Here is a 26,936-nt window from a genome sequence, read left to right on the forward strand (position 1 = left end):
AACTAATTAGAAGAAAAATTTTAATATTTCTGGTTGCTACCCCCCCCATCGCCATCCCCTCCCTCTGCCCTCTGGCATGTGCCTTGGCTGGCCTGGCACCGCCTGCTCACCGGCCCTGCCTCCCGCCCAACGATCGTTCCACCATTTGGTCTATTTGCATATTACTCTTTTATTATATAGGATAAGTTGCTAGGATGATCAACAGACCATAAAACTGGAAGACTATAAAAGATATTACAGAGTGTACGGTGATATAATGTATATAAGAATGCACGATGTTTTACTCTTTTGCGGCAAGGCTTGAGATATGGTGTTATTTGCTTCCATGACACCAGAAGGCATGATGGAGTTACAAAACTCTTATCAAACTTTGTGAGTTCAATTTGCCTCTGTCTCATTGCATTGCCTTGGAACCCAAAAGAGGCCTTGATGACCAAGGGATATCTTTGTAGTTTTATCAGAAAAAATTAATAGTGAAAAAGAATGTTTTAATAAGTTAAAAGTTATATTACTATAACCACGCAAATCGTAAACACACCCATTTATAATCAATTTCATAATTACAAATTATTCTTATCTTGTCGGCTCTTTCCTCCCTTATAATCTATAGAATATTAATGGTATTTAGTTTGGGTTATTGCATGCACTTGAAAGCCATAAAATTACTGTTTAGTGAAACTATGTTCATGCAAAAACATGCAAAATCACTGATTGGTCTTCCCTCAAGCAATCTAACTTTGGAAGTTTCAACATGGAACAAGCGTTTAAATAAAACCAAATAATAAACGCTACTTTGCACAGCAACTATAAATCTTACACCATTTCTCAGACACATGCATGTTTGATTTTCTACAAGGCTTAGAATTCTGGTCTCACTGCATACAGAGCCTATTGTACAAAGATCTGAGCTGCCTGCAGAGTAGAGCTACTGGTATCTCACAGAGTTCCAGGTAAAGGAATTCTAGTTGTGAAATAAAAGTCTGGAACAATTGAGTGCTTCACCAGTGTGGCCTGATACTCTCTGCTACTTTATTAAATCTGATTTGATACCGCTACTGGTTTTAGTCCTTCAGAACCAAATGGAATAAACTACACATACATGCAAATGTGACCCGCACAATGGAGAAGACGATGAACACAGGAAAATCATACACTGTCCCCAAGCCTTACATTGGCCTCTTAATTTTCTTTTCCCTCCACCCTTTTACTAAAGTGTTTCCAATATATCATTGAATGGAACATGATGCTTTCTGTGATGAAAAGCTAAACAGAAAGGATCAGACCTCAACATTTACCGGAGTCATCCAGAAGTAAAGACCCCTTCTGGAAACTGGTGAGTGTTTTCCTATAACGCCAGCTGCTCCTATCTAAAGCATGAATTCAGAATTGTTGTCACTGGTACATGTGGGCAGGAGTTAGACTTCCCAATCGCTAAGTAAAAATCGTCCTGTTTCTCTTTTTTTGAAATTTCTTCTCCTAATTTGTGGTCAAAGGATATCCGGAAAGTTAAAGGTTCTCAGTATAACTTTGAGTTGTGCAGTGAGTAAAGAGCATTCTGGTACATTACTGGGCAGTGGTGGAGAGCAAGAGTATGTGGACCAAAGTGGTGTTTTCTTTAACTCATTTTCTAGGGCAAGGTAACTTACTTGGATATTGAGCTGTCCTTATTAACTTTGAAGTGACATTACTGGACGGAGCCCGTGTACATCCAACAAGTCCAAAGATAACAGAGAAGGTCCCCAAATTCATGAGCACACACGAGAGCACGTTAAATCTGTTACATGCTTTATACAGTATAATACTTAACTTCGTATTATCCTTTTTTTACTTTGAAAGTAGTTGCATTTTTAAGAAGTTGAATTTTTAAGAAGTAACTTGCTGGTGAAAAGGTTATTTTTGTGTTTAGAATATTTTTGACAGAACCAAGTACACTAATATGTGTTCTGTCTATAAATCAGGGAGATAAAGGATTTGTGGATGAACCTTGCTGCTCTCCCAGACTTCTCAATTTTCTCCCCTCATAGTTCGTAGTTTGTAAGCATAAACAGTGATGGCCTACGTGCTACACTAATATATGCTTGAGGCTTGTTGAAGCAGTGAAGAGTCTCTGATGCCAGCAACTATTTGAAATGAGCTAAATTTCATAATTCAAGGATGGATTTCGTTTCCAATTAGAAATAAAAGCCAGAAGGAGGCACTCAATTGAAGGTACTGATATAAGTTTAAAGTATTAAAGTTAAAGATAATATAAATAGAAAACAGTTACATGAATCTAAGTCTATACAGAGACAGTAAATTCTATCCCAAGAAATTGGTTTAGAAATCTGGAAAGAAAATTAAAAGATTCATCTTGAATAACGAGTTGATGATACCTTATTGGCCTACTGTAATGCTTCTCTATCATTCACTAGTCAGTGTCCTGTTTTACATCCTAGTTTCCTTGTGTTTCAGAAGGTATTTTATTTTTGAGAGAAATCTGAGGACTTTTGATTATCCAGATAACACATTTAAAATTCAGCTAATTAGGTAATTACTTAAATATCTAACTGTAACTTGGGGGCCAGTATCACTACTCTTCACTGAGAGAATGAGTCTGAATTCAAATAAAGTGATTGTGAACAGTTTAGTCAAATAGACAAAAAAAAAGTGCTATTCATAGCCATTAACTCAGGAAGAGAAGAAACTGGAAAAGAAATGTATTTAAATAATAATAGTGGACTCAGAGAGCCTCAGAAAGGTAAATGTAAAAAATATAATATTTTAATTGTGGAAACTTCTTGAGTTGAGTCGGGGGAAAACTAGATAGCATTAAAAGATGCAGCAAATTAGACCCACAGGGGAAGCACTGATACTTGATAGGAAATAATAGAAAGTATTGTTTTTGTGGTTAGACGTCCAGGTAAGAGCTCCCCAAAGCAATCTTACCTTTGTTTTCAGCCTTCAGTTCCTCAGCCATCAAGCTGTCTTGTCGGTTCCCAAGTACAAATGCCAGAAACGAGAGGATCAGGGCATCCAGGATCCCAATAATAGCCAGGATGTATGCCCAGCGGACAGAGCAAGCCCCGAGGGTGTACTTGTCTGTCTTTTCTCCACACATCCGTTTTACTTCTTCTGAGTCCCAGCCATCAGGGAAGATCATACAGCCAAGCACAAGGCAGGCCGCTGAGAGAGAGGGCAGAAACAAAAAGAAAACGAAAGGAGTTAACATAAATTAAAAAAAAAAACCACACATTTTAAATGTGCCCTTGACCGAAATCGAACCTGGGACTCTTCAGTCTGCAAGCCGACGCTCTACCCATTGAGCCACACCAGCTACATTTTATTTTAGCATCCTACCTGGGATGGATATTCCCCCGCCCCTTACTTTAACTTAAAAGCAGCCCCTCGCCACCTCCAAAGGGGACATCTGGCCCAACTGGCATGGTTCAGTGGTTGAGCGTTGACCTTTGAACCAGGAGGTCATGGTTGGATTCCCAGGTTGCAGGCTTAATCCCTAGTAGGGCTTGTGCATTAGGTAGCCGATCAATGATTCTCTCTCATCATTGATGTTTCTATCCCTTTCTCCCTTTCCCTTCCTCTCTGAAATCAATAAAAAAGAGTATATACATAAAAGGGGGACCTCTGTAATACTTTCAACAATAAAGATAAGTTTTTTTAAAAAAGCAGCCCAGCGCCCTGTAGGAGCTGTAGGAACGCACTTCAGAGCGAGCCCAGGCATTCTGAGAGAAGTGAAGGGATTTTGATCTATAAGAAAATACAAAAAATATCGAATTTTGGTGCTTATTTGTATAAGGCTTCCACTGTAAATGGGAATCATATGTAGAAGAAATCATAACACCACAGAAGGATAATTCAATGCTGGCTTTGAAGAGCTGTGACAGATAAGGGACTAGGATACCATGGACAATGCCAGAGGGTATATTGACTTTGAGTCACAGCAAAATATAATTTTATGTTGTGATCTTTGAAACACACACACAGAAAAGTTTCTTGAAACTGTAGTTTCCACATGCAATTTACTCTGATATTGTCTATCCTACTCTCTGTTCTATTTCATTTTTTAAAAGGCTGAAAAGCACTGCAACATGGTGTGGCACCACTGAGTTTTATGGGAATTCAGAAATTTAAGGATAATACTTGTATTCTTTAGAGTGTCTGTGGGGTTTCCCAACCACCTCAACAAACAGTACCTAGACTCCGACTGGATGTCCCACAATTCAACTCAATTCTGACACTATCTACCTAGAGATAGCACCAGATTCCACAGGTCACGGGACTGCTCCCTCCTTCACATGCCAGTCTCAATCCCCGATTATTACCTGTGTTCTGATAACTGGCTACAAACTGTAGGTTCCAATGACCCCACCAACGCAGGATGCCAATGGGAAATCTAGGTCAGTACTTCTGACTCACTGGCTATATAAATCAGAGGTTCCCAGGATCCCTTTCTCATGTTCCGTTAATTTACTAGAGCAGCTCACAGAACTCAGGGAAGCATTTTACTTACTAGATTACTGGTTTATTACCAAAGTATCTATTTAACTCAGAAACAGCCAGAACGGATGTGTAGGGCAGGGTAGGGAAAAGAAGCAGAGCCTCCATGCCTTGTCCTGGTGCACCACTTCCAGCACCTCCACATGCTCACCAATCCGGAAGCTCTCCCAACTCCTTCCTTTGGGGCTTCTATGGAGGCTTCCCAGGCATGATTGGTTAAGACACTGGCCATTGGGGATCGATTCAACCTCCAGCCTCTTCCCGCTCCAAAGAGGACAAGGGGATGGGACTAAAAGTTCCAACCCTCTAATCCCATGTTGGTTCTCCTGACAACCCACCCCCATCCTTAGGTGAGTTCCTAAAGTCACCTTATTCACATAGCAAGAAACATCTTTTAGCAGCTCTGTGCCAGGAACAGTGGGAGAAGACCAAATACATGTTTCTTATTATAAATCACAATATCGCAATTGCCCATCTTTGAACTCCCATAGCTGTTGACTGTACCTACCTTAGAATCCTGTTACTTTTTATATTTGTTATTTATTTGCAAATATTATCTCAATTAATAGACTATAAGCTTTCTGAGCAAAGAGTCTTTGGTCAGTCATCATATTCATAGCACCTTATACATAGTTGGCTTTAAAATACTTTTGAATGGGGGAGTGAATGAATGAATAGATGAATTATAATGGTTAGATGGTATACTCTAAATATAGTTTATAGAAGTCAATATCACAGCTACTCAAGGTCAGAAAAACTATAAAAGGTCTAATTACAGAGACAATTTTGTTATGACTAGACAGCAGATTATAAGTACTTGGAAGAAGAATAATTAGAAAAAAGTGAAGTTAATGATATAAAATATTTTCAAATTCCTGTTCTCTTTGAATCTCTCAGCACTCTATACCAACATTCTCTCTAAGGCATTGTCTAGCAATAACGATGTATGTATTTAAAAAATATGTGGCATTCATGAGCAAAAATTCATTTTATTTGAGAAGACACAGAAGATCTTTGAATCCAAACCATGGTTCAGAAAAATCACCTCTAAAGATGCTATGCTCCTTGGAATACTTAAAAAATATTCTAAATGCTTTTTTACATATTAAATAATTTTGTCTACGAGAAAATTAGTTTCTTATAAAGAAAAAAATCAAATATTTTTCTTTTATGAATCCCTTGGAGAATGACTGATAGCTTTAGTAATAGAAATCTCCATTGACTAGTTTAGGCAAATTATTGGACTTCACAGGACAAGTTCACTGGAACAGGATGTTTGTGGAATGGTGACCTCAACAAAGACATCTTTTCTCAAAGACATCTTCTTTTGCACTCAGGGTAGACTGACTCTATTAGAAGTTTCCATTTATGGAAACTTAGAAATTGGGATAAAAAGAACAGAGGCAGAATTAGCACTCTGAAACTAAAACTACAGAACAATGGCAATTCTTTGTTCCCTATCTTCAAAGTGTATTTTAAGTGAAGAATCTGAAAAAAAAAGACATAAATACAATTGTGCTTAGTTTTATGTTGTTGTAAAATTAGAATTTTAAAAATGAAGTTGTTATTTTCCATAGTCTAAGGGTGTTGGCTGTTCAGAGAAATCTTAATGTAAGAACTGGGCTAACAAGGTCAGGGTTTGGTCTCCCAGGGAAACCGAACCCAGGGTAAGGCCTCTCCCCCGCCCCCAGCAGCCGTGAACTCCAGGTGTCCTTCTGTCCACAAGGCACTGGAATATGTGTTGGACTCTTTGCTCCCTTTTTGTTTGCCTGCTCTTAAAGTGACAGATATCATATTTTTATAATTTATATGTTTGGAAAATCTCAATGCTTATATAATAAGGAACTGAAAAATAAAACAATTGCATTAAAAAGTGTTCAAAACATGCCCTGACCAGTTTGGCTCAGTGGCTAGAGCGTTGGCCTGTGGACTGACAAATCCCAGGTTCGATTCCGGTCAAGGGCATATACCTTGGTTGCAGGCACATCCCCAGTACGGGGTGTGCAGGAGGCAGCTGATCCATGTTTCTCTCTCATAGATGTTTCTAACTCTCTATCCCTCTCCCTTCCTCTCTGTAAAAAAATCAATAAAATATATTTTTAAAAAAACGTAAGTGACATCTCTGATTAAAATCCAATTTTTAAATAAATAAATCCTATCCTTTTAAAAGCTGTGTTTCTAGATAGCTAAAACACATTTTATTTTCTGACAATGTATTATCAAAATATACATTTTCTTCCTTCCCCTATTCAAACTTCTCCTACTTGGCTATTGTGCTTTATTTTTGAAAGGCTGAGGCCCCTGAAAGTTATAGTGTGTTTAAGATTAATTTAAGCCATTAAAATAGCTTAGGCTCTGTTGGTTTCTTTGGAAAGGTATTATTATGCTCTGCACTAATGCTTGAATGCTATAATAAATTCTGTTTTCTGGCATTCGATTAGCCAGAACCTTATTAACCTGTACAATTTGTATAGCCACTGAAAACAAACAGCTGTTCCTAATCCTGACTAAGAAGTACCTGCAAGACCTAGGCTAATGTCTCAGTCAATAAAATATTAAATACTATTCCTCTTGGCTTTATAATTAATTGCTTCTAATTCTTTACAAATTATTCATCCTGTGAGATGTAACACCATAGTTACACTAAACAGTAGACTATACAAAGCACTGGAACGTTTGATGAATTTGGACATGCTATTTCTTGACCACGAGGGATACTGGAGAATTAGTTCCAATTGGGCTATTATCCAAAATTGGGTTTCTTATTAGAATGTCACCTAGGAAATGACTACCTTACGTGCAGCTATATATATTCCTTCATCTCAGCAGCAGGTTTTCTGCAAGTATATCAGAGGGACATTCTTGAATGTTAAAGAGAAACGAGAGCCAAGTTGGAGGTGAGCAGAGAAGAAGGATGAAAAGAAAACCGTGTCCTTACTGTATGATTTCATGACGTCTTCTAATCTAAAATACATAATAAAGGCATCCTTGTGAGGGCATGGTTGTGATCACAATTTTAAAGCACATCCCAAATGATTAGGAAGCATTTGCATGCTGAAGGGAACCTCTGTGTAGAGATTGATGTCCACAATAGGTTCTCACCAAATAGCACACAAACAGCTAGTGGTTCCCCAGGGCCACTAATTGCTCTGGGATTTGTTTTTTAATCCCCCTCCCCCGCCCAAAAGAGCTGAATGTAAGCTCTGTGAAGAAAATAGCCTTAGAAAAATCCACAGATGCTTTTAATTGGGTCTTTCTAAAAAAAAAAAGAAGCAGATGAAAAAAGCAACAGGGGGAGCCCTGACCGGTTTGGCTCAGTGGATTGAGCGTCGGCCTTTGGACTGAAGGGTCCCAGGCTCGATTCCAGTCAAGGGCATGTACCTTGGTTGCGGGCACATCCCCAATAGGGGGTGTGCAGGAGGCAGCTGGTCGATGTTTCTCTCCCATCGATGTTTCTAACTCTCTATCCCTCTCCCTTCCTCTCTGTAAAAGAAAATCAATAAAATGTATTTAGAAAAAAGAAAAAGTGACCTGTGGTTTGGGTCACTTGGGTCTCCTGATTTTGCTGGTCCAACTGTCCTAATCAGGACTGTTAACGCTGGGAGCCTGAGAACTGCTTATTTTTTGGACGGGAAGACAAAATCTAAATTCATTCTTTAAAAAGTCTATGCCCTGTTGCACAAAGAGCGTGATAAACTGCCCCATGCTGCTGAAACACTCAAAGGGAGCTTGGTGAACAAAATGAACCTGCACCCACTTAACTAACAGTTATTCAGGCAACAGTCACAGAAGACACTGATGCCCTCATAGCTGCCAGGCTGTGGAGGGGGCATGTGCACAGGAGGACTCTCACTCTAAACACCTGAGAAAGGGGACACAAGAACCATTCCTACAGCTTCTTCATTAGCACATGGCCAGCAAACTTGAGCTATGTATGGTATTTATATGTTTGGAAAAGGTATTATATTCATACCTCAGTTTACCTCTGGAAAACTGAGTCACTAGACAAGCCAGGACATGACTTGCTGTGGTTTAGAGTCCAGTGGAGAAAACAAATGGTCTCCTGATAAATTCTGATTTTAAACCCAGTATCATATTATGGGCATTTAACATGGGGCCATAATACAAAAGATACAACATACCTTAGAAAGGGATGGTGGTCGTGCACGGGGGTTGGGGGGGGGCTTTAATGTGTAAATAAACACTGGGGTCTCAAAGGGAAGAATTAGAAAGTTGTGTGTGATAATTAGAGTGTTGCTACTCTGCCCAGTCAGCCCTAACTGCCTGAGCAAAGGCATCTGTACCTGTGCAGAGCAAGCTCTGCACCCCGAGCACAGGTTTCACCCACTGCAGAGAACTCCCTTTTACAGAATGACTAGAGGCCTGTTGCACGAAAAGATTCATGCAATAGGCCTCCCTTCCCCTGGCTGCCGGCACCGGTTTTCCTCCGGCACCCAGGACCCAGGCCTTCGCTCTGGCCAGAGCCGCCTTCAAAGCCTTCGCCTACGTATGCAAATTAACCGCCATCTTTGTTGGAGGTTAATTTGCATATCTTGCTGACTAGCCAACGAGAGGCGTAGCGAAGGTACGGTCAATTACCGCGTTTGTCTATTATTAGATAGGATACCAGACACAAGGAAAAGCATTCAATTGTAAACCTCACTTGCTAATTTGCTCAAACTTTGAGGGTTAATAGCCAAATATAATACAAATCAGAATTTAGAACTTAAAAATACAATGCAGTTCTGATCTCTAGAATGCTACTAGCCGGCCTTTGATATATGTCTCAGATCTAATAAAATTCATTGACATCTTGACAAGGACAATAATACTCACCATGAATGGGGTGCACCACCCACGCACAATCTCATTTAATTCTCACACGAAGCGAAGGGCAACATGAGAATACTTCTTCCTGGCTCCTCTAGTTTTCACAAAGAGGGATTGTTCCTGAAATACCCTTGACCCTTTATCTCATCCCTTATTCCTCTCCATGGAGATGGGGTGAGTTCCCCAAGGAATATCTGGTGGAGAGGAACTGGGGTACCAGCTGAGCCCCTTCCTTCCTTTAGCTCAGGAGCTGTTTGTGGGAACCTATGTTCCACTCCCCTGTGAGGCAGATTTTATACAGCCTGGGCTTGGGTTTCCAGTGCTGCCTGGGGAGTAGGAAGATAAGTATGCCAACTTCCGGGGGTGCAGATTAGGAAGCCCTTTTGGCTAAGAAACCCAGATCCATATTCTTCAGCCTTTCTCGTAATAAAGGGGATATTTTGGTTTCCATCTACCAGCTCTTCTCTCTCTCATCTGGTTGAGAGCTTGGGAGGCTGGAAGTCTGAGATCAGAGTACCAGCATTGTCCATTCCAGTGGGGCACCCTCTTCTAGGTTGTATAGAAGGCTGACTTCTTGTCCTAACCTCACATGGTGGAAAGAGCCAGCTGACTCTCTGGCCTCTTTGTATAAGGGCACTAATCTCACTCCTGAGGGCTCCACACGCATTACCTAATTACCTCCCAAAGGCTCCAGCTCCTATTACTGGGATTAATGTTTCAACCTACTAATTTTGGGGGGACATAAGTATTTAGGCCATTGCAGAGGGGGAACAGAGGGCTGTCATTCATTGCTTTCCACCAACCCCAACATTATTTTCTTTTGTTCAGATGAGGAAGATGATCAAATAGTGGCTCAAGGTCATACAAAGCCCCAAAACAGTAGAACCAGGATTTGAATTCAGGCAGTCTAGCTTTAGAATCTATGGTTTTAACACCATCCATGCTATTATCTTTTATTTATCAATAATAGTGACGCTTGCTATAATCACTCTAAAGTAGTTTTAGTTCTAAGAACACTCACTCAGAGTCGTGGCAGTGCTTAACATATTGTTTATAAGTTAGACATTTATTCTTTGAGTGTAAGAGCTATTACTTAAAATAACAGAAGCTGATAGCTTTTGTATGTATAAATATTTCTTTTGTTTACGTTAGTATTTCACCTAATTATAATTTTATCATATATGTAGTGCCAAGAACATTAGAGTAATTACTAACTCTAAATGTGTGGGATGGGAATTAATGAAGTTTTACTGCATAAATATATATAATTTAGTTTTATACACATGTCACAAGAAAATCATCCCTATCTTCTGGATTGATATTTTAAGTTGGCTATAAAGGCCCCTTCCCCTGGCTGGCCCTGCCCCCAATTGGCCCCCCCTACCCTGATTGTGGGAGGGGCCAACCAGCCAACTGCCTTTGGCCCCTCCCCCCAGCTGGCCTGGCCTGATTGGCCCCGATCAGGGTGGGCTGGCCAGACCCCACCCATGCACGAAATCGTGCACTGGGCCTCTAGTATGTAGAATAAGTAATTCCTGCTTAAGGTAAAAATTCATGTCATTCATGAATCAATTAGGTTCTATTTAAGTTTTGTGAAGATTTATTTCTTTCAAAAGACAGTGTTTTAATGAACAATTCAATAAACATACCACTGAAAGTGCTGGTAGGTCACAAACATGTCTGAAACTTGCAGGTGAGCCCTTGACTTAGGTAACATTTTCACTTGCTCTCCACTCTGACTCACCATGGGACTCAGGGAAAGTCGCTGTTGGCTAGAGTTAGACAAAGTTGGAACCTCAAGCCAATTTGTCAGCATTTAATTTCTCAATTGAAGGGGTGGCTTTAGGAGCCACTGAATTCCTCCTCAGATGATGAGCTCTCCCCAGCCTGCTAGACCCCAGAAATAGGGTGCCCATTCCAGACTCTTTCCTGAAACAGAATTTGGCACCAATGATGGTAGCACAGTTTTCTTTTACCCAGGCTGCTCACTTTTAATTTTATGCCTTTGAAGTAACATTTTAATGCTTTAGAAACTTCAAATGGCAAAAACTGTTCAAAGAAAACACATGGAAAAACTACATAGTACACTAAAAATATTAGAGTGGAACCAAGTTCAAGAAAAGAGTGCTTCTCCAACCATCCTTCATAAGGAAGGGCCTTACTTTCAAGGAGGCATCAGATGCCATATTTGCACATGTTTAATAGGCTCCCGGTTATACTTTCCCACAATTTGGCTCATTATCTATCATCTATCTATCTATCTATCTATCTATCATCATCTATCTTTATCTATCTATCCCTCTGCCTCAGTTCTAGTCCTCATTTAGTTTAAAGAAAAGTTGCATAAGGTATGGAGTGCTGTCAATCTCTTGCAGGGAGAGCTTATAATATAATTCAGGACAGACATGATCTGGACGAGGCACTGAATTATTTTCCACTGCAATGAAAAGGGCAGCACAGCACCATGGGGCCCTGGATAGCAAACCTTCAGGGTTGACTGTTCCTTATGCGTAGTGTGCTCCTCGTCAGTGTTATTCCCTCCATCCGATCATCTCGTCCCTTGGATACATAAGATCAAGGTTACATGGACTCCAGGGCCTGATTTATTACATTTAAAACAAAAACTACTAAAGAAAAAGACCATTATTTGAGTTTTTAAATTTCTTGCTCCCTGCCCTCATCAGATTTCCCTTAAATGTTTGTTTTTTCAGACTTCCATTCTCTTTGCTGCTCCTTGAAAAAATTTATTCAGACTTGGGAAAATAATTTGAGATATGTTAGGCTATGACCAATCTATGGTGAAATTTTCCAGTAATTTATATTTTTATTGAGAATGCTGCTACAAGAAACTGCTCCCAGAGAAACCAAATTGGAACTGTCAGTAGTTATCAAAAAAAGGTATAGGACAAAATCCAGTTCAAGAGATGGCGAGAGAAGTCAGCGTGTTAAACGTTCTGTCAAAAGATTTCCACACATCTTTCAACTTCAAATTCTAAAAGCAGTAGCCAAAATGTTATAGATAAAACCTCGACCAATATGACATTTGAAGAATAATGCCTGAAGAACAATGCCTTCCCTTGGTTAACATGAAACTTAACCCAGTCTTAACTTGTCAGTGAAATGCCCAGAAGGTATGTTAGTTTTGAACTTGGGCACTAGAGTAGCTGTGGGGAAGGTTCTAGAAACTGAGCAGGGAGCTTGGGCTTTTGCTCTTTGCGTTAGGGATCCTTCCTCCCCTTGAGGCTCTGTACTTTCATCCTTTAACCATGGCCCAGGTTCCTTCTTGGTATTAAAACAAAAATCTATTGTAATTTATTTACCACTCTTATACCTGAGGCCTGGGTATGCTGATGGAATTAGAGTACTTTGCTGATCTAAAGCATTTTAAATTCTGGGGTGGTGCTCATATAAATTACTGATGAAATGCTTAGTTAGAAACATTTAATACAGTGATAGGACAGTATACTTGTCCAAATGTTTCACTGAAGAATTTCTTTGCTTCTTTAAGGTTTGTCTGTGTTTTGTTTTATCACTATTTGAATCCAGAATCCCAGTTGCATGTTCACCCAGAGTAGGGGATATTAATTCTTGTTGGAGACCAATATATGACCATGAGAACTTAAAACTTCTGAATGGAAATTAAGAACAGTCTACTAGACTCTGGTGGTCCATGAGGTCCGAAAGATTGGCGACCGCTGGTCTAGAGCAGCCATGATCTGGGCCTTGGTCCTGGGCCCTATTTTTATATGAGCCCAGCTCTAGGGGATAAAAAGATGAACACACATTATCCAGCCTACAACACTGTGTGCTCTCCCTCATCAAGGTATTGTTGTAGTCTTCAAAGAGAAGCTGATTTTTATATATAAAAGAAATATCATTTGGGAAAAATTGTAATTTTGTTGATTCTAGAGTCAAACACAATCTAGATTAGACATTTCCTCATTTGTAATGTATATTCATTTTCTATTGCTACTCTAATGAATCACTACAAACTTAGTGGCTTAAAACAACACAAACTTATTATCTCATTGTTCTAAGATCAGAATGCTGATATGGGGCTCATTGGGCTAAAATCAAGGTGTTGGTAGGATTGTATTCCTTCATGGAGGCTCTAGTGTTAATCCATTTCTTTGCCTTTTCCAGTTTCTAGAGGCTGCCTGCATTCTTTGGCTAATGACCCTTTTCCTTCTTCCAAAGTCTGCAAGGAGTCTAGTCCTTTTCACATACCACATCTCTGACCCTCTCTTTTGCCTCTTCTCCTTTTATTTTTAAGGATTTGTGTGATTGGACTGAGTCAACTCAGATAATCCAGGACAATCTCCCCATCACAAGATAAAAATGATCACCCAACTTAAGTGCAGTTGCAAATGTAATTCCTCTTTGTTTTGTAATTTAACACATCCACAGGTTCCAGGGATTAGGGTGTAGACATCTTTTGGGGAGGAAGCAATATTTTGCATACCACATAATGTTACACAAAAGTAGCGTGTTATATAATCTTGTTCCTTATTTCTGATTTGTAGTTAAAACAGCCCAGATCAAGGGGAATAAGTCAGTTGGAGATCTCCTGTGTGGCATAAACACTGAGTGCTTGTGCTTCCCAAGTTTGGTTCTCCATGGACCTCTGCCGGGTTTTCTCAGCTTGTGACATGGTTCTCTCTTGGTTTCCTGCTTAGCTTTACAGTTTCATGTTGGGACTAACATTTTCTTTTTAATATGTTTTTATTGATTTTTTTTTGAGAGTGATAAAAGGAAGGGAGAAAGAGAGAGAGAGAGAGAGAGAGAGAGAGAGAGAGAGAGAGAGACGCTGTGGATTGAACCAGTGACCCGTAGGTATACAGCACAGGATGATGCTCAACCAATTGAACCACATTGGCCAGGATGGGACCAACATTTGGTATTATTTTTAGCCTGCTTGTCTGGAGCCTGCTATCTTTCCTGGTTTTGACTGTGTAACATTTTTTCTCTTAAACCCTTAAAGGCAAGCTTGAATCATATGCGAAGGCTGGATCACCTTGACCAAAGCAAGCAATGTCCATAAAGGTTATGACTTGGGGCCTTCTTGCTGCAGGACCCAATTCACTGCTTGCTCACCTCTCCGACCTGAATATTGCCTCCAGCTTGAATCAAGCCTAACTTTGGAACACGTTGGGACTGAGTACTGGCTATTCCCATTAGTGACTCAGTGTAAGGTCAATCTTGCTAGTCCCAACTTTCTCCCTTTCAGCATTGCTAATTCTCCCAAACAGCATGCTATTTTCCTGAACCCATCCAAACCACAGTAAACAAGGCCACCGCAACAACCCCAGTCCTGTAGAGGCTGTTAGGAAAACTTTACTGTCTTCATTCCTCAAAATGTGGGTGATCAATGTGAATATCTCTGCTATCTGCAGAATGACAGTGCTAAGTTTCCTAATGCTTTTGCCATTTGTCACACTTGGAAATTTGAATAAGATTGCATCTGGGTTGTGACCCTTACATTTAGGTACTGATGCACTCAATCTCTGGGCTCAACCTTCAAACCTATCTTCACAAAGATAGGCAACATATTCAAAGGTCCAGGTGTAGTTGCATGTAGGTGGAGTTTGTTATGGGTCTAATGTGTAGGAGGAGCTCAATACCTCAATTCTTATCCATTATTCCCATGTTATCAATGCTGATCCATGAACACTAATGGTATTATTTTTATATAAAGCCAGAGTCATCAATTAGGTGTCTGAGAGTCCAGAATCCCCAGTGAGATTTTTAGTTTGAGCAAATGTTAAAGAAAAATAAAAAATTTGTCAGGGACATTGTAGTAACAACTAGCAGTGCCTTTATTTTTTAAAATATTTTGATTATGTAAAAATAATAGCTAACATTATTGAGCACTTGTGCCAGGCATTCTCTTATAGGAATCAACTCCTTTAAACCTCATTCCAACTCTATAAAGTAGGTGCTATTATTACTCCTATTTTATATAAGTTGAAATAAGAATAGAGAGCTTAAGAAACCTGAAGAATGTCACAGTTAGTAAATTAGGTACCAGGATTGACACCTTGGATTGTTTGACTGCGGTTATATCCCTTAACCATTGTAAAATTATAGAGCTTAACTTTTACTATTTCAGGAAACTACAGACCTTTCCTCTCACAGTAAAATTAAAACACCAATAAAGACATATTCACCTAACAACTGGTGAGACTGATATAGATAATCTGACAAAAGACCAGTCTTGACTTAATTAGAGTCAATAATTAAGGTTAAAGCAGGTTGGAAAAAAAATGTAAAAATATTTGTGTTGCAGTATATGGCTAGAAGGCCATTATTAAGAAATGGTCTTTTTTGGGGGTGGGGGGTGGGGCGGGGTAAGAGATCAACCGAAGGACTTGTATGCATGCATATAAGCATAACCAGTGGACACAAGACACTGGGGGGTATGGGAGGCTAGGGGAAGGTCAAAGGAAGAAAAAATATAACACCCTTTGTAATACTTTAAACAATAAAACAATTTTAAAAAAGAAATGGTCTTGTGGTGGAACAATATAAGGATTCCCATGAACATTAAGAAATGGGCCAACTTATCTCAAAGTATTGGCATTCTGAGTGTCAAATTGACATCTCTAGAAATAACTGGTAACAAAATCTCAATTAACTAAAATGCAGAAACTTCATTGATTTTTGTTGTTGAACTTTAAAGTAATACATTCCTAGTTAAGGGAGTTGCTGTCAGCATCTGATGAGTCTTAAGAGATGCCATTTTTTGTATGGCCAAAAATGAAGCCCTTTTACATATCCAATAGCCTTTTCAGTCAGGCAACTATTACTTATGTCCCAGGTCTGGAGATAGTGGTGATCAAGACAAGGCTAATTCCTTCCCTCAATGGACTTGTAACCTAAAAAGTACCCAGTTTATCTGCTGTAATGACTAATCAAGTGAGGGAAAAAACCCCCGCAAACATAGGCTACTGAGTGTAATGCTTTGGGATTTCAAAAAGTTCACTGAAAGGGAAAATTAAAGATTTTTAGTCCTGAACCATTATTCTTTCAATCAGATCCAGGAGTTGAAAGAGCACTGGGGCACAGAGGACTGAGAGTTGGAGGAGGAAGGTAAAACAGTATGTGTGGTCATGATTTTTAAATTATAGCATATAAATATTAAAATCTAGATATACATCTAACTATTAAGAATAGGAAGGTAGCCGAAACCGGTTTGGCTCAGTGGATAGAGCGTCGGCCTGCGGACTGAAAGGGCCTGGGTTCGATTCTGGTCAAGGGCATGTACCTGGATGGCGGGCACATCCCCAGTGGGGAGTGTGCAGGAGGCAGCTGGTCGATGTTTCTCTCTCATCGACGTTTCTAACTCTCTATCTCTCTCCTTTCCTCTCTGTAAAAACTCAATAAAATATATTTAAAAAAAAAAAGAAGAGGAAGGTAACCAGTATTAAAATAGAAATACACAAAACTTAAAATTACCAGGGCGGGCAAGAGGGATTTTTCAAAAGGTAATAATTCCAGCAAAAGGAAGGTGAACTTAGCCTATAGTCTCAAGCTGAGGGGGTTGGGAATGTCTCTTTTATATTCCAATAAGATTCAAACTTATGCTCCTTCTATCATCAATAGTGTGGTATGTTATTCATCTCTTCTACTGGAAGCATAGTAAATATTGATTATTTCCAGAGTGAAAGTTATGTTTCCTTGAAAGAGTCCAAATAACAAAAAAAATGATTTACCATTACCGTATTTGGGATGAGAATACTTCATATCTTTTTTCAGTATCAGATTTTAGAATGGTGCCTAGGGACCTGAGTAATCTGTGGACTGTAAAAGCTGACGAAAACCTCGCTCTTGGGTCTTTCTACATGATGATGAGTGTTTGGTTGTTCCTACCGGCCCTCCATGCTGGCTGGGCCTTGGAAGCGAGGGGAAGAGTTCTAGGCACTCAGACTCCGTTCCCCTCTCACCTTTTATTTATTTCCGAATTACAGGTTTTTGATGTCCTCTCTGATGTCCCTCTGGACTTCTCCATCACTATTTTGGGAATTAAGTATCATTTCATGATTTTAGATTACTCTTGCTTGGTTTGGCTAGTAGTATCATGACTGAATATGTCCCCTCAAATCTCATCTTTTCTTCTTTTATACATCTTCATTCCTGCACTAGGTATGTGTGTGTGTGTGTGTGGGGGGCAGGCACATTGGATCCTTAAATCCCACAGGAAGTGTTTTCAGTCATACAGATGCAACCAATGGAGAACTCACCATAATGGAGCCAGTATTCAGAAAGATAATGAAAAAGTACTAGAGCCCTAACTGGTTTGGCTCAGTGGATAGAGCGTCGGCCTGTGGACTGAAGGGTCCTGGGTTCAATTTTAGTCAAGGGCACATGCACGCGTTGCAGGCTCCATCCCCAATAGGGTATGTATAGGAGGCAGCTGATCAATGATTCTCTCTTATCATTGATGTTTCTATCTCTCTCTTCCTCTCTGAAATCAATAAAAACATATTTTTAAAAAAGTGCTAGAGAAAATAGAAAAGATAGCTCTGTATCCCAAATTCCTCATGGGTCAGTGGAGGAGAAGGAGCATCCTCCTTGTGGAGCCTGGAGGACCTCTTTCAGGGATGGTTAAATCCGTAAGTTCACTGAGGTTCCCTGAGGTTCCAGCTACATGTGACTATTGCACACTGGTCTTCCCATGATACCAATTACTGCAACATTATAGATTATTCTCATTTGGTTTTTGGCCAGTGCATTTTTTGGTTCCTACAGGGTCCAAATTTTGCAGGTGAAGTTTCCTCACCTGGGGCACAGGGGCTGGGGATATTTATTTTATTTATCTCAGGCTGACACAATCCTGAATTTGACAGAATATATTTTTCAGTGAATGGTTAGAAACTCTAAGCTTCTGGCGCTTCCCTGACTGAGTACTATGTACCCTGGGAAAATGGTGAGCTCTGGAATGGATTAAGTCTAATGGAGCATGAACTTGGGTCTCCATCCATCTGTTTCCAAGCACATTCATATACTGGGTTTGACAGAGGTAGCGTTTTAGATGTGGTTGAGTGATAATGCAACTTCTCTTCTGGCATGCCTGGGATGTTGAATGTTGGGTATTTAATTTCGAATAAAGATATAAGGCTTCTTTTTGTTTTCTCATCAGCATGCACTGAGGGACCAGGATACTGGTCAGCATCATATATTAGTCTAACTGGGCATCAGATCTTATAGTTATCACCCCTCTTCTCCTCTGGAGTCTCACAATTGAAGCTACTCAAGTTAGCCAATTGTTGTTTTCTAAGGATGTTACCAAGAATGAGAATTGTGGTTGGGCCATATAACCTAAAATGATATTAAAATCAATGATGACCATTGATATTTCATCAATGAGACAAACACCACCCATATAATTGAAGTTTAAAAAATGAGGAGGCCATCATAGAGCATTTTGTAAGATATGCTCTACCCCAACCTGAAAACTGACTCCCATTGAATGGTTAATCCTTACAACTTTTGCTACCCTAACGCACATACCCTAAGTTCATACCTCCTCAAACAATGTGGTTCTGGGATGCACTCTACCTCAACCTGGAGCAAGAGCTATCTATATAGTTTATACCAACTGTCTTACGTACATATGAGACCTTAATGGTCAGGAAATTGAGAATACTGCTCCTCTGGCCCAACTGGTCTAGCTCTGACAATGTACGGAGGTGCTGGTGATCCTCTTACCCAGTGGTCTTCGGGATGCTGAGTCACAGGCCAGAACTAGGCACTGTGTAGCAGTGCCCTTGTTGATGTCTGTCTATGACTGATATCCCTGTCTGGTTCACCTGCCAGTGGTTCTCACTGGCTGGCAGCAGTTGATATCCTGGATTTTTTGAGGTAATGACCAGTATCTTTGGTCTGATAATGTTGAGTAGTTACTAGAACCATGAAACAGAGTTAGTCTGTAGGTCTATACATAATCAATTATTTTGGGGTGAAGACTCCATATTTACTACTCCTTGAAGGGGACAGACAAGCAGAAGACTGTTTGTATGGGCTGCCTATGCTTCTGGGAGAAACTTTCAGGCCTCATGGGTTAGAGGAGAAATATTTCTGTAGGTTGGGCTGCTTTGAGTTCCTTACGGGCAGAGGACTGCTGCTTTTTCCTGGAGAGGTATCCTTCCTACCTCAGCACAATTTCTTATGAATTGACATAGCCTATGTTTTCATGCTCAACATCATGGCCTGGGGAATCTCAAAGTTCTGGTTGAATGGGTGCTGAAGGTCAATAAACCATGAGTGGCAAAAAAAATTTACAATTTGTTTAAGGGGCATCAGAGACCCAAGGGAAAAAGAGCTGAACTGGACTGGGGGCTCCTAGAGCCATAAAACTGAAGAAGGAAGTGGGCGAGGATGCTAAGAGAGTATTGATGCTTTTTGAAAAGACGCAGTTAGCACATACAAGACTTCCTATAGCTGAACATAAGCCTCAATTAAAAAGAACAAACAACTGAAGCAGATGGTTGTTGCTGAGAACTGAAATAGTAGTTTGGAAGACCTGGTAGAAAAAATGGCACAAAAAAATAAAATCCCAAGGATATGAGGGGGGGAAAAAACAAGAGATCTGCTGGTTAGAAACTTAAAATATCCGGTGTGGCTCAGTTGGCTGAGCGGCGTCCCATGAACCAAAAGGTTGCTGGTTCAATTACTAGTCAGAACACATTCCCTGAGTTGTGGGCTTGATCCCCAGTAGGGGGTGTGCAAGAGGCAGCCAATTGATATTTCTCTCATCAATTTCTCTCTTTCTCCCTCTTCCTTCCTCTCTAAAACTAATAAAAACATATTTAAAAAATATAAATGTTAACAGCTCTGAGAAGAGGAAAAGGAATATATGGAGAAATAATTTTTTTAAAAAGGGAGAAAATTTTTCTGGAGAGCAGAGAACTGACCAAGCCAGAAAATTAAGGAGCCAGGACTTCTAGTTTCCTGTTTGTCATGTGAGGAAGTCACTACTCTTTCCTATCTATAAGTAAAATGTTGAACAAGCTATAAAAAATCAGCAACTCTCCTTAGCTCTGTCAGGGAAGTAAGGTTACTGGGCAAACTGCTGCCCCCAAATTGGAGAGACAGAGAGGTGGGTACAGAGAGAGGCTCACAACTCAGTGGAGCAGAAACCCACAAGCCATAAACCTGCGGGGGAACCAGTACTGGGGTAGGAAAACCTAAACTGTAATTGACGAGTTGCTGGAGGCTCAGTAGGACAAGTCTGAGAGTTAAACTCTCCAGAGGAAGGCAGTCCTAGGGTGGCCCCCACACTTCTGTGAGTTTTACTTCCTGGAGCTCTGCCAGGTCCTCAGAGTGAAGGTGGGAGAAAAATCTGCTCTTGCTTCCAGCAGGGGGAGGGGAAAAGGAGTCGTTTTTAAATACACCAGAGCATCTGTTCTTAACCAGGCCTGCCAAGGGAAATGGTTTTACCAGAGCCTAACCAACTGGGAGAAGGGAAATACCCAACTGCAGCCCCCTCCATCATCCTGGCCACCTAAGGTGGGGGAAAACTGAGAAGCACTTATGAAGAAAAGGAAGAAGAGGGAAAAAGGAACATGAAGCATGTTAAATATTAAACATGAAATAAATGGAAGGAGTAACATAAAGAATATCAGTTGTCATAATAAATACCTAAAGTCTGCATCTCCCTATCAAATTACATTATCATAGTCAGTTAGACAAAAATCCAACAATGGGCTACCAACAATCACAGTTAAAATAAAGTGACAAATCAAGATTAAAATAAAGATATGTGCAAAGGTAAACCTAGTTAATGCGAACAAAGAAAGCAGGAGTAGCAGAATTCAAAGTCAAAAGCATTTAATGAGACAAAGAATATAACATAGTGCTGAAGACAATGCCCAGAGAAACACAGCCATAGGCCTTTGTATACAAGGTTATGTACAAACATAGCAGACACAGACATAAGGCAAAAGTTGCTAAAAATTTGAGGAGAAAATGCTAAACCACAGTGGAAGGTTTTAATAAGCTTCTTTTGGAGCTTGACAGATAAGAAGTCTAAAAATAAAACAAACTAAAGGGATTGAATAACATAACCAACAAGGTCAAGTTAATTGACATTTATAGAATTTTTACTCTACAAACAGAACAGATAATTTGAACCTATAGAGCACTTACAAACATCAATTTGGTGATGAAGAGCCTAAATAAATTCATCAAAGTTGGGATTTAGAAGCTACATCTTGATTTGAAAAGACCAGAAGTCAACAATAAAAAGATGACCAGAAAAAGTGCTTGGAAATTAAATAAATATTACAAATTAAATAAAAAGATCTAGAAAAAATGGAAAGGAGGGTTCTTTATATCAAATTCTTTAGAACAAAGTTTCCTTTCCAGATAGCAGACTGATGACATGTTTGTTTAATGTTCTGAGACTCTAATTACATTGACTATATAGGAATAAAGATAGAATCCTACAATAAACAGGAGAGTAGATGGGAGGGGAGCGTTGATATTGGCAGCTGAGACCTACCAGAATTATACTGAAGCATGGAAGCAGACGGAGGAGCAGTAAATGATCAAACAAGTTGGAAGAGGCCACAGCTTGGAATATGAGATGAAGGAGCACGGGCAGAGGAGAGACCCTACCTCTGGACACTAGATGAGCCAGGTAGGATTGGGGATGAGATATGAAGTAGAAAACACGGTTTAGTTGAAGGTGTCTATATGGAACAGTGACCCTACTCCCTTCCCAGGTGCATAATGCTCACCAGTCAGGAGTTTGTGTCAAAGGCAAAACAGGGAATCTCCTCTAAAACACCCCAAAACAAAACAACTCTTTGGGAAGAACAAGTCAGCCCGCATTCAAACTGGTTTTCAAGAGAAGAAAGCCTCCTGTTTGGGTATTTTTAAAAAATATACTTTATTGATTTTTTACAGAGAGGAAGGGAGAGGGATAGTGAGCTAGAAACATTGATGAGAGAGAAACATCGATCAGCTGCCTCCTGCACACTCCCTACTGGGGATGTGCCCACAACCAAGGTACATGCCCTTGACCAGAATCGAACCTGGGACCCTTGAGTCTGCAGGCTGATGCTCTACCCACTGAACCAAACCGGTTAGGGCCTGTTTGGGTATTTTTGTTGCTTAGTCTGAAGGCCAGCTTACTATCTGCTCATCCTAAAGTGAAGTCTACCAGTTAGTAAGCCTTACTCATATATGCAGTTTCATAATGAGCTTGTTTTTGCCTCATTCTGAATTGTGAATGGAAAATTAAGGATTAGTAGACATTTCAGGAAAGCCTATGACATGAGAATAGACAAAAAATGACACTAAAGGTATAAAAAGTATTGTAAGGAAAAGAACAGAATTAGAAAAGAAAACAAAACACAATCCTACCACTCCCCCTTGATATACCCAGAAACTTCTTATTAATATCCTCTAAAGCGGCGGTTCTCAACCTGTGGGTCACAACCCCTTTGGCGGTCGAACAACTCTTTCACAGGGGTCGCCTAAGACCATCCTGCATATCAGATATCTACATTATGATTCATAACAGTAGCAACATTACAGTTATGAAGTAGCAACGAAAATAATTTTATGGTTGGGTCACAACATGAGGAGCTGTATTTAAAGGGCCAGAAGGTTGAGAACCACTGCAAGAGAAAGAACAGAATGCCACAAAGAGAAAGAACAAAACGAAGATATCAGAAATAGAGAATTTCCCAAAGCTGAAAGATGTGATTTGTGGATTGAGAAAACTCACTAAATGCTGAGCAGGATGCGTAAAACTAGACAGCACATCAGTGTAAACTTGTAGAATGTCAAAGATAAGAAAGTAATGCTAACAGCTTCTAGAGAGAAAAAAGGTCATGTAAAAAAGGACAAGCACAAGACTGACACCAGGCTTATCAGCAACACTGGATGCTTGAAAACAATACAGCAGTTCCTTAAAAATTCTAAGGAAAAAGAATTTGCAGTCCAGAATGTTATATAAATTTTTCATCAAGTGGGAGAAGAGTACAGACACAGACCACATGATTCAAATTTTACTACCCACACATCTATTCTTAGGAGATACTGGAGGACATACTCCAGAAAAGTGAGAGTGTAAACAAAGAAAGAGGAAGGCATGGGATACTGAAACAGTATGTCCAAACCAGGAGAGCGGTAACGAGAGATTCCCAGTTACTGAATGTTCAGCAGACCTGGAGGCAAATTGGTACAGACTGTATAATGGGAGGGAGGGACTAGAAAAAAAAGGATTTGACAGAATAGAAAATATAAATGGGAAAAAATAGAGGATATTATAAAGTCAAATAATGCAAGGCAAAAAGGCAATTAAAACTAGGAAACTCACAACTACAAACTAAAATATGGCATGATTTTAAACAACTGATGAAATGTAATAAAAGTGAATCCATAAACCTCAATGCTAAAAATATTCTTTAAGTCACTCATAGAGGAAGGTACTATAATCAAACACACCACATGACACAAGACAAGCGCACATTTGCAGGTCATATTCATGTAAAGGCTATTCAGACATTTTTCAACTTTTATGGTCAACCAATGGACAAAGAATAGATGAATTAATAGCGCTTGCAGGATTTGTCATAAAGGGGGTCACGTATACTCCCCACCTCATGGAAGGAGTGCAGACCACTTCATGCTGGTGAAATCAGGAGAGGGAGAGATTCATGGCCAATGAGCTAAAAAGAGTGAAGACCCTGCCTGTAGCCCTCATGAACCTAGTGGCTGCACCCATCTGGGCACTGGCCAAGGGGGTTGGGTGGGTGGAGCAATCATGGGAACCTCAGGTAGGCTAAGGGAAAAGCCAAAAAACCAGAAAGGACAAGTACTCTCTTTGAGCCAATACTGGGAATGGAGAGGAGAAAATGAAATGGTGGTATGGCATGTTGATGGCAACAGCGGATGCAGGGCAGCCCTTAGTGCATCTCCGTAGCCTGTAGATCCCACATGGTCCTCACATGTAATATAAGATGAATTGTACACTATTTGTTCTTTTGTGACTGGTTTATTTCACTAAGCATAATGTCTTCAAGGATCATCCATATTGTAATTTGTGTGAAAACTTCCTTCTTTTCTAAGGCTGAATAATATTCCATCGTATGTATACCATATTTTGTTTATGTATTCACCCATCAGTGGACACCTGGGTTGCTTCAACCTTTTGTGAATTGTGCTGCCATGAACATTGGGGTACAAATATCTGTTTGACTCTCTGCTTTCTTTTGTCCCCCTCCCCTTTCTTTTTGGTACAGATGTAGAACTGCTGGATCATATAGTAATTCTATGTTGAATATTTTGTGTGTGTGTGTGAAAAGATACCATTTTCCACAGGGGCTCTGTACCATTTACCTTCCTCTCAGCCATGTACAAAGATTGCAATTTCTCCACATCCTCTCCAATGCTTATTTTCAATGTGTGTGTTTTTTAATAGTAGCCATCCTAATGGGTGGGAGGTGATATTGTGGTTTTATTTTACATTTCCCTAATAACTAGTGATATTGAACATACATTCATGTGCTTATTGGCCAACGGTATATCTTCTTTGGAGAAATGTCTATTTGAGCCCTGTGCCCATTTTTATTTTTATTTATTTTTAAATTGAATTTATTGGTGGTGATACTGGTTCACACACAAAAAAAATACAGATTTCTGGCTACAAACAAGTACTTATCAATAATAACCTTAAACGTAAATGGACTAAATGCTCCAATCAAAAGATATAGAGTGGCTAAATGGAAAAGAAAACATGACCCATATATATGCTTTCTACAAGAGACCCACCTCAGAACAAGGGATTCACACAGACTGAAAGTGAAGGGATAGAAAATATTTTCAGGCAAATGGAAATGAAAGAAAAAAAAAAGCTCTGATAGTAATACTTATATCTGACAAAAGAGACCTCAAAGTGAAGGCCATAACAAGAGATAAGGAAGGCCACTTCATAATACTAAAGAGATTGATATAAAAGAGGCTGTAACTCTGGTAAACACATCTGCACCCAATGCAGGAGCACCTAAGTACATAAAGAAACTTCTGGAAGATATACAGGGAGAGATAGATAGCAATACAATCATAGTTGGGGATTTTAATACCCCATTGACATCACTGGATAAATCCTCTAGACAAAAAATCAGCAAAGAAACAGCAATCCTAAACAACTCACTAGATCAGATAGATTCAATCGACATCTTCAGAACATTTCACCCCAAAGCTACAGAATATACATTCTTCTCAAGTGCACATGGTACATTTTCAAAGATAGACTACATATTGGGAAACAGGCAAAATCTCTTCAAATTCAAGAAGACTGAAATCATCTCAGGTCACAATGGCATAATATCCTATATAATAAAAGGCTAATATGCAAATTGTCCCCACAGTAGGGAGTTCAACTGATCAGGAATTAGATGTGTGCTGACCACCAGGGGGTGTGTGGAACACAGTGAGCGTCAGCAATGTGGTGCTGGCAGCAGGCGGCAGTGGAGGCGCTGCCACCCCGATAGGCTCTGATGAGAGTGGGACTGTGGCAGGATGGTGGAGCAGGTGAGCAGGCAAAGCCAGGCCAAGGCGGGTGCAAGTGGGGGCCCCTGATCGCCCTGACAGTTGCTCCACAGATCGGCCCTGATCGCTGGCCTATAGACCCTACCCATGCATGAATTTTGTGCACCAGGCCTCTAGTTAGAAATAAACTACAATAAAAACAATCAAAAAAATTAAAACACTTGGAGGCTAAATAGTGTGTTATTAAACAATGATTGGGTTACCAAAGAGATCAAAGAAGAAATAAACATCCTGGAAACAAATGACAATGAAAACACAATAACCCAAAATCTACGGGACACAGTGAAAGCAGTCCTGAGAGGGAAGTTCATAGCATTACAGCCCTACCTCAAAAAAAAAAAAAAAACCACACACACACAAGAAAAACGTAATAAATTATCTAACTCTACAACTTACAGAATTAGAAAGAGAGCAACAAGAAAAGCCCAGAGTGAGCAGAAGGAAGGAAATAATAAAGATCAGAGCAAAAATAAATGACATACAGCAATAAAACAAAATTTTAAAAAAATGATATAGAGACCAAAAAACAAACTAAACAAAAATAAACAAACAAACAAATGATACAAAAGATCAATAAAACCAAGAGTTAGTTCTTTGAAAGGATAAACAAGATTGATGAACTTCTAACCAGGCTCACCAGAAGCAAAGAGAGAGGACCCAAATAAACATAATCAGAAATGAAAGAAGTGAAATAACAACAGACCCCACAGAAATACAAAGTATTGTAAAAAACAACAACAACTATGAACAACTCTATTCCAACAAACTGATCAACCTAGAAGAAATGGACATATACCTAGAAAAATACAACCTTCCAAAACTCAATCAGGAAGAATAAAAAAATCGGACTAAGCTTATAACTATGCAGGAAATTGAAGCAGTCATTAACAAAAGCCCCTGGGCCAGTTGGCTTTACAGGGGAGTTTTACCAAACATTCAAAGAAGAACTAAAACCTATCCTCCTCAGACTAAAAAAATTCAAGAGGAAGGAACATTTCCAAGCTTTTTAAAACACTAACAATGAACTCACAGAAAGAGAAACTAAAAAG

General features: G+C 39.7%; 1 protein-coding gene across 3 annotated transcripts in view; it reads right to left on the reverse strand.

Moving 5' to 3' along the window:
* The window catches only part of LHFPL3 (lipoma HMGIC fusion partner-like 3), a 461,462-nt gene that overhangs the window by 137,142 nt on the left and 297,384 nt on the right, over window positions 1–26,936 (reverse strand). For all 3 annotated transcript variants that reach the window (XM_006774897.2, XM_006774899.2, XM_006774898.2), the window contains exon 2: window positions 2,926–3,162. In XM_006774897.2, coding sequence (XP_006774960.1) covers window positions 2,926–3,162 — 237 coding nt within the window. The remainder of the gene's footprint in view (window positions 1–2,925; window positions 3,163–26,936) is intronic.

The sequence above is a fragment of the Myotis davidii genome, unplaced genomic scaffold (assembly GCF_000327345.1).
Source record: "Myotis davidii unplaced genomic scaffold, ASM32734v1 scaffold125, whole genome shotgun sequence".
NCBI classification, from domain to species: Eukaryota; Metazoa; Chordata; class Mammalia; order Chiroptera; family Vespertilionidae; genus Myotis; species Myotis davidii.